Source organism: Apis cerana, linkage group LG1 (genome assembly GCF_029169275.1).
Source record: "Apis cerana isolate GH-2021 linkage group LG1, AcerK_1.0, whole genome shotgun sequence".
Lineage (NCBI taxonomy): Eukaryota > Metazoa > Arthropoda > Insecta > Hymenoptera > Apidae > Apis > Apis cerana.
In genome coordinates this window covers 17,031,536-17,042,512 of record NC_083852.1, presented here as the reverse complement: position 1 = coordinate 17,042,512, position 10,977 = coordinate 17,031,536, and the positions used below count along the sequence as shown (strand labels likewise).

The 10,977-nt window shown below is 34.3% G+C and overlaps 1 protein-coding gene across 2 annotated transcripts in view; it reads left to right on the top strand.

Moving 5' to 3' along the window:
• Positions 1–6,266: 6,266 nt before the first annotated feature.
• The window catches only part of LOC107994241 (uncharacterized), a 62,348-nt gene continuing 57,637 nt past the window's right edge, over positions 6,267–10,977 (top strand). For both annotated transcript variants that reach the window (XR_009829330.1, XM_062073366.1), the window contains exons 1-2: positions 6,267–9,155; positions 10,073–10,406. Coding sequence is in view for 1 of the 2 variants with exons in the window: in XM_062073366.1 (XP_061929350.1) it covers positions 8,603–9,155; positions 10,073–10,406 (887 nt within the window). In the remaining variant the exon portion in view is untranslated. The remainder of the gene's footprint in view (positions 9,156–10,072; positions 10,407–10,977) is intronic.

Sequence of the window (10,977 nt, the reverse complement as noted above, 5' to 3'; positions counted from 1 at the left end):
ATTATATAATTATTTGATTTAATTTTTACTTTAAAATTTAGCTTATCACATCGATTTCAGGATTCTTTATGCTGTTCGTTTTGCATAATAATAAAAAATTGAACATTTTGCAAACTTATATTAAAAAGATTTATTTTAATTTTTAATAAATTTTTCGCACGAAGGAAAGTAGATGGAATCGTAGGATAAGATCGTTCTCGTGGATTTTTTCGTACATACGTGTATATGAACTTAGAATATCTGAACTTAGAATTTCTATATCGATTGTTACTAAATTGCAGAGGAAATCTTCTTTATTCGAGGTCGGTATTTCAGAAAATATTAGTATTTTAAAATTCCGTAAGATGTCACTTGTATCCTTGTCTCTATGACGAAACAAATAAATACATCTTCCTAGAAGCACTCAAGAGATGGTGCTGATATTCAATTCTTAGTTTATCATATTTTAAATATCTTTGACACTCGAAAGATGACGCTAGTAGTAAATTTTTGCCGTAGTTTACAATTCTTTATATATTTTAAGTCGTTCAGAGATGGCGCTGATAGTCGATTATTACTATTTCTCACTTCAATACTTTTTTCGTTAGTTGTCATTCTTATGTAATTTAATGTGCGATATCCTAGAGGTGTCACTGATTTCAATTGTTTCGTATTTCCATTTTTTAACTTTTCTTATCTATATTTAGAATTTATATTTGCTGAATAGATGTTTTTTCATTAATTTTATTATATTAATGTTGAATTGTTGTTTAAAAATATATTTTTACTAGATTCTTTTAAACGGTTCTTACAAAATTTGTTTTTCTAAAATATTTTCTGTTGAAATAAATATGTTGAATATAATTTATTAGAGAAATTTAGTATTTCTAATATTTTTTTTTATGTAATAATTCGTATATTCCGGTCAATTGATATCTAACGTGACATTTTTTTTATTTTTAAATAATTTGTCGTCAGATTGAATTGCAATTTTTTCATGTTGCTCTTTGAAATTCTTTTGCTAATTTATTTTATGTACGATTAATTTTGTGTAACTATACGATTTAAGAATTCGAATGGGTGATTCAAGTTAACGAATAACGATCAGAAATTTTCGAGTGCTCTCCTTTATCTCTAGTAATCTCTTTATCAAAACGAACAATTATTTATTAATAATATTTTGTGCAAATGATGAATTCTTAAATAATGAATTAAAGTGGAAATAAAAAAATGATATGAATTCATCTTTTTTCTTTGTTTAATTGAAACATTGCACTTTATATTAAATCTCAATAAAAGATAGAAATGATTTGACAAATACAGTGTATTTTTAAAAAAATCAAATCATTCTTTCACTATTTATTCAATCTAATTTTCTTTAACAGAAACTTTTTAATTTCTAAAACTACATTTCTTTGATTAAAAATACATTTCAATTACCTTTACATTACTTATAAAATTATTATATAAAAATTTCTTCTACTTCATATTAACGATATAACAATTAACGATATAACTTCATATAACGATAATTATCATGATAGTTGATTAAAACTTAATTATATTAAAATTAATAATATTAAAATCGATAACGAATATTAATTCATTTAGAAACTTTTTATCGCTCAAATCCCATATCATGTCGAGAATCTATTCTATTCGAATCTACACATTTACCATGTGGAATCAAAATTATATATTTTATAAAATCACACCCTCAATCATAATATCGTAAAATAAAAAAAAAATAGAATAATAATATCCAGAAAATATCAGAGCGAGGAGTTATCATGTGACAATCATGCTAAAAGCTATCTAAAGCTGTGAAAAATTTAAAACAAAAGTAGTCAATTTCCTTTGTATATTCCTATCGCATAATTCTTCACCTCGAGAAAAGATTTTTCGCCAAGATCGGGACATTCAATCGCGAGAATAAGATGGGTAATAATGTTCATCAACGACCAACAGACGAGGACAACTTTTGTCGCCGTTAAATCAAAGCCGCGGAGAAGGTGGCGCGATACAAGGCCCAATCTAGATACAGTGGAAGTCGCGTTAATAAACTCTCTGATGGCCGTCTTCTTATTGCGTTCATATCGTAGCTTAAATGGCGAATTAAGGTCGCATAGCCGTTGATTTAGGACAATCGCCAATGACTCGTTTGATTTTCTGTTGTATCATTTTCTGCTGCTCGTTAAATTTGGATAAGAATCTCGTGGGAATTATGTGGCTTTCTAGTGGTACACATGCCATTCCCGAAGTCAAGAACCTTCAAAAAGTTTTATCTTCGTTCTGAGAAATTGTTACGTCGTAGATTCAGGAGTTATACAAGTTGGAATATTTTGTCATTATGTGATTAGGTATTATATAAATTATGAAGAATCCACACATTTATTCATAAATTTTATTATTAACTTTTTATTGACAACTTTATATTCACTAAGTTTATTAAATAAATTGAAAGATTCATAATAAAACAGTGCTTGTTTAACTTTGATCATAATATCCACGTTATAACTTCATGATTTGATTAGATATTTATTAGTTTCTTGCGATATAATATATAGAATATGTATTAATGTACAATTTTATTCAAGAAAATTTAAATTTTTCGAAAAAAATTGAAGATCTTAAGACAAATATTGATAAAATATTGATAAAAATCGTTTTTTATGAGAACCATTAAATTACTGATTATAAAATTTGATTAAAAAGATAATTAAAAGATAATTATAAAATTTGAGAAGAGAATTATGATTTAATTATGATATTTTTCTTGAAAAATATTGTTAATGGAAAGCAAAGTACAGTAAAGTAAAAATATATTATATTGAATGTTTCAAGAAATAAGAAATAGAAAAATATAAACATCTTTTATTTCATTACTTAAAAATATATAAATAATGAAGAATGAATTCTCATTATCAATTTTCAAGAAATGGAAAAAATATATAAACATCTTTTAATTCATTACTTAAAAATACAAATGATCAAGAATGAATTCTCATTATCAATTTCAAGAACATATCTAATTTCTTTTTGATGATTAGCAATCAGACAAGCCGACAATTTATTTAAACACATGTTGCATAAATTGCCAACATATATCACAAGTAAATTATTTACCACCCCATTCTACATTTATCCAGAATTTGATAAAGTATTTCAAAGCCGATGAAACATCGATTTAACTAAAGAAACTTCTGTCCATCGATCAAACGATATTTTAAGAGGATGGACCGCTTAAATCATGATAAGACGGTATTGTGTCGAGTTTCTCAAATGCAGTTCGAGTTGTATTTATACAAGAGGACCCGAGGCCACTATTGAAAAAGTCCTGGAGATTAATATTTCTGAAATATTATGAAATCAGTTATGAATCGTCAGTGCATCCTTCGTGCTTGAGAACGAGAAATCTTTCAACAATTTTTATATAGTAATTTGTTGAAATTTACTCGCATAAGAGAAAATGAAAGACGCATTGAAAGATTTGAATGCATTTATATACGTCTATTCTGTTTCGAAGTATATATCGTCAATGAGTATTGTATCGTTAAGTAAGATTGAAAATGATTCTTTGGCATTTAATTCTCGATTTATCTCAAATATTCAATGCAGTTTTATTACTATTTATTGTAGAGATTGATAAAAGAAATTGGAAACTTATTAATAACTTAAGTGTTGTTTTTGAAGAAGATCAATAACTTATTATACAATATGTATTTCAGAATATTTAAAACATTTTAAAATTCATAATTACTATTAAAAAAAAAATGCATAAGAAACATAATCTTATTGATTTTCATGAATATAAAATCATTTCATTTATTCTATCACTGAATTGAAAAGTTCAATAAAAAAAACTTGTTGAGCCAAAAAAAAAACGAATTATTTAAGTCCAAAATAATTGAAACAAATTTTTGTTTGGTTCTTCAACGACTATTCATCCTTTCTGCAATCTCATTCATGATAACACTTCTCTCAAAAGAAATGTACTCTAAGAATGAAACAATCAAGAGATTTTCCATAGTTTCAAGAAAATCGCGATCATTATCGCGAGAATAATCTTCTTACAATTCATATGCGTTCGTGAAAAGCTCAGGACGCGCATAATTAATGTTTTAGTAAAGCGAGCAACGCTACGCTCCTTTTTGCGCCAACTTAACGACCACGGGATTTACGAGCAAACTGTTGCTTTTGTTGCGCCCTGGCTTACGGTTTTGCGCCCAAAACGTGGATCACGGATCCGAATCGTTTGATACGCGGCAAAAAGATGAGATACAAGTTTGGAAGGTTGGCGGGGTTGATTTATGCGCCGAATAAAAGATATCGGTGAAATATTCTTTTTTTTTTACGATGAATGTGATGTTTTAAAGAATTGGAAAGTGAGATGTGTCTGAATGATGAGAAAAAATTTTCTATGAAAATGTTTTTGAATTCAGTCAGTTTTGCTCGATATTGTTTGAGATAATTTTTTAAAGAAAGGATGGAAGATTCAGTGTTGATAGATTGAGATTTTTTTGAAAGGTTTCTTTTCAATATTAATTTTTTTTTAAATAAATTTGTAAAGAAAAGGATTAATTACTAAGTAATTAGAGAAGGATTTTCAAAAAAAAGTTTGATTCAATGTGATAAATTAATTTCTTTAAGTGAAAGGAATAATTATTGTTCATTTTCATGAGATATATTTTTCTGAAAATTATATTGATATTATATATTGTACTATTTTAATAATTTTTCTAAATTTTACATATATTTTTCAATATTGATCAAGTTTTTACTGAACAAACAAGAAAATATTTTTAAAAAGGTCAAAGTTTAGATCTTTAAATATCATAAAGTAGGAAATGAAAAGCCACAAAAGTACACAGCTTTCGAAAAAGTAATTCAATTTAGGAGATTGACTTTAAACGAAGAAAATTTTTTAATGAGCAATGGATCTCCAAAAAGTAAATGTCAATTTAATTTTCGAATTGAAAGAAATTTATTTTTTTTTCTGAATAAATTTTTTTTAAAATATTATTTATAAATATATGATAAAAAAATTTTAATTTTTAACAAAAAAAAAATATTTCATTTCTTGGAATTTTTACTATTAATTATTGAATCGAGGCAAAAACCAAATTTAAATATTTTAGTTCGACTTTCGAGTTCTTTTTATTCAAACATCACCAACTAGAATTTTATTCTCGTTTCTTTGCTAAATCAATTTATACAAATTCTGCCTTGTGTTCGTTCCATTTACGACAATCAAAAAACTGTCTCCGATAAAACAATCACCATTTTCAACCTATTTCAAATTTTAATCAATCTCCGAACTAAAGAATTCCATATTCTGTCAGAAAATTATTAAAACTATGAAATAAATATTGTCTATTCAACTTCAGTATAATATCAAATCGAACTGTAATTGAGATATAAATAAAAAAAGATTTAAAAATACTTGTAATTAAAATTGATTGCTGATATATAACGAAGATATGGAAATTTACAATCAACTGTGAACTACTGCGTATAAAACAATTGTGAAAATGCGAGAAAAGACTGAGAACTTTTGAAATCAAGATATGAAAAGAAAGAGTTAGAATTTTTTATAAACATTTCGGAATATATTCTAAAAATGTCTATGTACTTTGTTAAGAATATTAAAAAATTACATTTACAGAAAGTAACAAAAATTGGTAAAAAAGAACTTGTACAAGACTTCTATAAGACTTCTATAAGATGTTGATGTATTCGTAAAGTACCTTTGGATGATCGATTCTACGAATCGAAACAACTTGATATATAATATATAAAAAATGACAATCATAAACAATAAATAAAATGAGACTTTCTTTCGTCCAATACAAACTTTATAATATTTCACAACAAATAAGTGTCAATCGATATTTTTTACATTTCTAAAATCAATTATCCGAAGATGTCTCCCAAATATATTAATACCTTCTATATATTAAAAACTATCTCATCGTATCGAAACCAATCAACCGACTAAATCTCGCGCACAAGAAATTCGATCAAAACAATCTTCCATCCAATTCCTCGATCTTCCTCGATTCCATCAAAAGCGAAAAGAAGTCGAGCGAAAGGAGCGGATCAAAAAATTGGTTTAATTATGGGTCGCAATTAAAGGATGATAACGGAGTAGGAGAAGGAGAAGGAGAAAGAGAGAATTGCGAGCACGGCGCGAAGAGGAACAAAAAGGGAGCAAGGCAGGAGCGTAAACAAGGGGAATGCAACGTGGGGGTGGTGGCCGCGGGGGTGAGACGGCAATACGCGCTCATGCGCGCCTGGAACCCCGCCCTGTCGCTTCGGACGAAAGCTTGTCCCGTCGAGGACTCTCGTTCGAGTTTCGACGAGTAGTCACGCTTTAACTCGCGATCCGCGAGGCGGATGCTACCCCGGAACGCGAGTCGCAGGTGCAGGTGTGACCGATGTAACACGAGCATTAAAATCCACTCCGATCCTAGCTCCTGCACCCTGTGCCGGATATCCGTCGCGTGACCCTGCCGAAGACGTGGTTTCGAAACCGGTGACGAGGGAGCCAGGAGGCAGGTGCAGGTGTCAGGGTGTCGTCGTCGTTAGGTGTCTTTGTGTTTCATCTTGCTTTTTCCTGGCATTCGTCTTGCCACGTTTCGATACGCGATTCATCCGATTGGTTAGATAGTCGACCCCTTTGGACACTTGTGGATCGAAGCTCGCGTAGGAGTAACATGGTGATAGGTGTATTTTGACCACGGTGGTAGGTGGAACGTGTCGAGGATTTCTCGATCAGAAAAGATATCGCTATTTTGGATACACGCCTTCGCTTGTTCGGATTGACTTAGGTAAACAACGGTGTGACACCGATCAACTCGGAGATTTCTAGGTCAACAAGCAGCGGCCAGAGGCAACCAGTTGCGGGTGTATCGTTCTTGTAACCCAAGCCAGCGGGAAACTGTGAGCTCTTTGTCGCGTGAAAGAAAAGAGAGGAGTTCGTCGATCATTGGCGATAATCTAATAGAGGTTAATAAGAGTCTCGGATATTCTGAAGGATTTATACGAGAAGAGTCGAGAGGAAAGAGCGAAAGAAACAACTAGAAGAAGATCTAGTCTTTCGTTAGAAAGATCGCGATTTAATTACGGTTACGGTTATTGATGCGAAGGAACAGAAGCAAGAAAATTTCGATCAATTCTGGATAACCGACTCGACGTTCCGAGCGGGTCTCCTGTTGATTATACGCGCTAATGGATAGTAATCGATCTATCATCGAATTTCGTTAGTTGGATAGATGTTGTCGAGATTGTTATGTCTGTTCTCTCGATTTACTGAATAAGACGAAGAAACGAACGAAGGTGAAAAACGGAACAAAGAAAGAAACGTACTATCAAAGAGGGAACTGAAATTAATTGAATTACAGGAATGATTAGTTAACCGAATTATATCGTATTTCTATATATTCTTATCGATATTTGTTAATCGAAGAGAACGGTGAATTAATATTAAGGCCTAACTAAAGATTTAAGTTTGATAACGATCCTCTCAAGTGTCGTCGATTACGAGATAGAGATTCGTTGAGAAGAAGGTGGTTCGTAGATGTACTTAGCGTAAAGATAACAGCCTTGAAACTTTTCCACGCGGATCGGAAGACCAAGCCGAGCGAGCTAGGCAAGATGCTCTATGCCCGACAGCGTGACTACAGCTAAAAGGTCGTGATCGATCGACTTCGATGGCCTAAAAGAACTTTAAACGTGCAAGGTCATTATGCATAGCGATAAAACGGGAACGTTATAAGGCACAGACAAATTGGTCGGTTCGTTTGACTGCTAAAACCGGCACTGGTCGTGTCACTTGAAATAACGAACAGCAAACAAACTTTCAAATCCATTCCACGATCTCTGAAAGAGAATTTATTAGACAGGACACTGCACTTGTAACAGATCAGATGATGCGATAACAAAATATTCGACGATTTGCACAATGTCGTGTCAAGGATATTCGAATGATCAGGAATCTATTGGCATTGGCGAAATGTGTCGCGTTGATAGCGAGATCTCCTTCGAGTTTTCACACAATTTCCATGAGACTTCAAAGGCACCGTCGTGTTTGGCGAAGCAACGATAACGGAGGACCGTTTTGCCGAGGTCCAGGTCTATTTCATTTCGAAAGCCTAAAACAACTCATCGGACTGATACGATCAACGAAAAACCGTAGAAACGTATCGTTCACTTCCAAATGGTTCTAAGTAGTGTGCATTTTAAAACCATATCCGCTCAACGAAAAGTGGAGGTCCTTCTCCTATTAAAAAAGAGCATTTTTAATACGTTCAGCTCACCGAAAAACACCGCAAAACTCCGTGTTCATCGAATGACGTAGCTCGCTAAATGAGATTATCGAAGCAAACTGTGACCCGATCGAACGGTCCAAACATCTGCTACTTGCTCTTCATGCGAGAGGTGGCTCGAATTGCGGCCTCGCGATCGAGCCTACCCCTGACCCCTCTGTAGCTAAGAGACAAAAGCTGCCGTGGCCGATGCTCGATGAGTCCTAGTGAAGATAAAGATCCTCGAGAACCCTCGATCGTTTCCCTGGAACGGCTGAAGAAGCTCCGGTTGGCACCTATTTGAGAGCGGTCGGGTGATGCGCGGGAGCAGCTCTGAGCTCCTGCTGGAGGCGAGCTGCGTCCAGTGTCAGAGCGATCATCACGCCGACCAGCACACCAGCACCAGGCATCACCAGCAACATCAGGTGAACGAGAAACACGACTTCCAGGAGCAGGAGCTACGTCGTCGCAAGCTGTTGGAGCTCGGGTTCGGCGCTTCGCGGCGCCGACCGCCACGGCGTACCTGCCGTCAGCGGTTCAATTTTTACGCAACGTCGGCGTTGGCCTTCGTCGCGACATCCGGTGGCGCGGCCTTGCTATTCTTGGTGCCACTTTACGTCGATCCGGCGATCAGCACTCTGGCCGCCGATTTCTCGCCGGACCCGGTCATCTGCACCACCTCCAGACGGGAGGAGTTGGCCGGATTGTTCAATTGTACTTGGAGTTCTTGCCGCGAGGGTTGTACAAGCGACGTTTATAGATGTACGCATATATACGTCACCTACACGCCATGGAGCAACGCGAGCATGAAAAACGACACCGGGGGTAGAGGCAACTCGACCGGCATCGCGCACACCTCGACTACTTCCGGTAAGAAAGTTTTCAACTTGCGGAGGCGTCGAGCTTATTTCTGTCTTCCCGGTGAGAACTGGTATCCATCCGTCTAGATGTTTATTTCGCCCGTTGGTTTTGCGTAGGTGGTAGGAATGAAGAGAAATGATCGAAACTGCAAGTGTAGAATAGTGTCTTGGGTGTATATCGTTGAGGAATATCGTCGTTTAGTTAATTGTGTGGGTATTTTTTTTGTGATTTATTTTCCAATGAAATGAAATTAACATCAACGATGGAATCTTGATATTTTGAAATTTATTGCGTAGTTTAACTTTGATAGAGTTGAAGAAATGTAAGGCGAACGATTTTTTTTATTAAGATATTACGATAATAGGAAAACTTTGAAGTTACCATGTTGCGACTTTTAAATTTTATTAAATTTTTCTCCCATATTCGAGCAAATATCTCGAAATGTTACTGCCTTCGTGTAAAAACTTTTCTTATATCTATCTTCTTACCTTCTTCTTTAAAGAGATAGGGATGAGATATATCGAAATATCGAAATTCTACCAAGTTCAAAGGATAGTTAGTGTCATAGTGAATTTCTGAAAGAAGGATGATTCGTATCGTATACATATTTTCAATATATATTTCACTTTCTTAATTATTCTTCTTTTCTCGAACTTTTCATTTACATTCTGGATTTACGTTCAACGAGAATTCTATTTTCGTCACTATTGGATATTTATTTTCCTCCATCAAAAATGCGCGTTGTAAGAAATAAACCAAGTATATTCGTGATCGGTGCTTATCTTCAATTTTGCAGTTCTCGCCTCCGTAATCTTCTTACGACGTTCAGAAGATCAATATTACTGATATTGTTCCATCATCATCTCACGAGAAAATCATCGTTCGTTGGAATTCTCCTCTAAATAAAATAAATACTTTTTGTACAGTGCCGACTCCCGGCGATGTGGAGGCGGTGCTCCTGGTGAACATCAAAGGGTGCGGCTATCCGCCGATCGTCGACTGCGAGAACTTCACCCGCGAAATGGGCTACGAAGGCGCGAAATTCCCCTGCCATTACAGCCGTGTGAACGGCAGCATAGTGATGGCGAACTATAACCGCGAGGCTCAGGTCACCACCATCATACACTTCTTCGCGGCGCCTTTCGTAGTGACTCTCGCGACCAGCGTCGCTCTGTGTGTGATGCACTGTGACTGCAGGTGCAGCCCACCCCCACGCCATTCATCGCGAGGAATCAGAAGAGGCAGGGGCAACGATCTCAGGTAACGTGGTCTTTAATCATCGATGAATCATTGGTGTCCCTGTACGGTGTCTAGCTTGTCCCCTGTTTCCGGATTAACTTCCGGATGGACGATTCATTGGAAAGTGGATCAGATTAATTAAATTCTTATCGATCTACGATTCTCTAGAGAATTGTGAAGCATTTTCTAAAGTACTTATTTCAAATAATTATTGTGGAAAATTTTATAATCAAGTTTTTTGGTACTTATTTATTCGAATTAAACTTTGATGTGGATAAATGGTGAGAGTTTTTCGCGATTTTTTAATGGTAGATTAGGTGATTCAACGAATTCATCTTCTAGGGAATGAAATGTTATTAAAAATATAAATTTATTGAATTGCATGGTATTACAACTGTTAAATTTCAATTTTGTATCGTTCGTATTGAGTCTTAAAATCGGGATGGGTAAAGAACTTTTTATACAAACTTATTTCTCATAAATCTTTACAGTTAAAATTGTTATTACAAAAAGATCATCTCTTCAAATTTCATTAAAATTCCTTTATGAACAGAAATCATAAATTCGCATATATATAAATTCTAGCCATCTG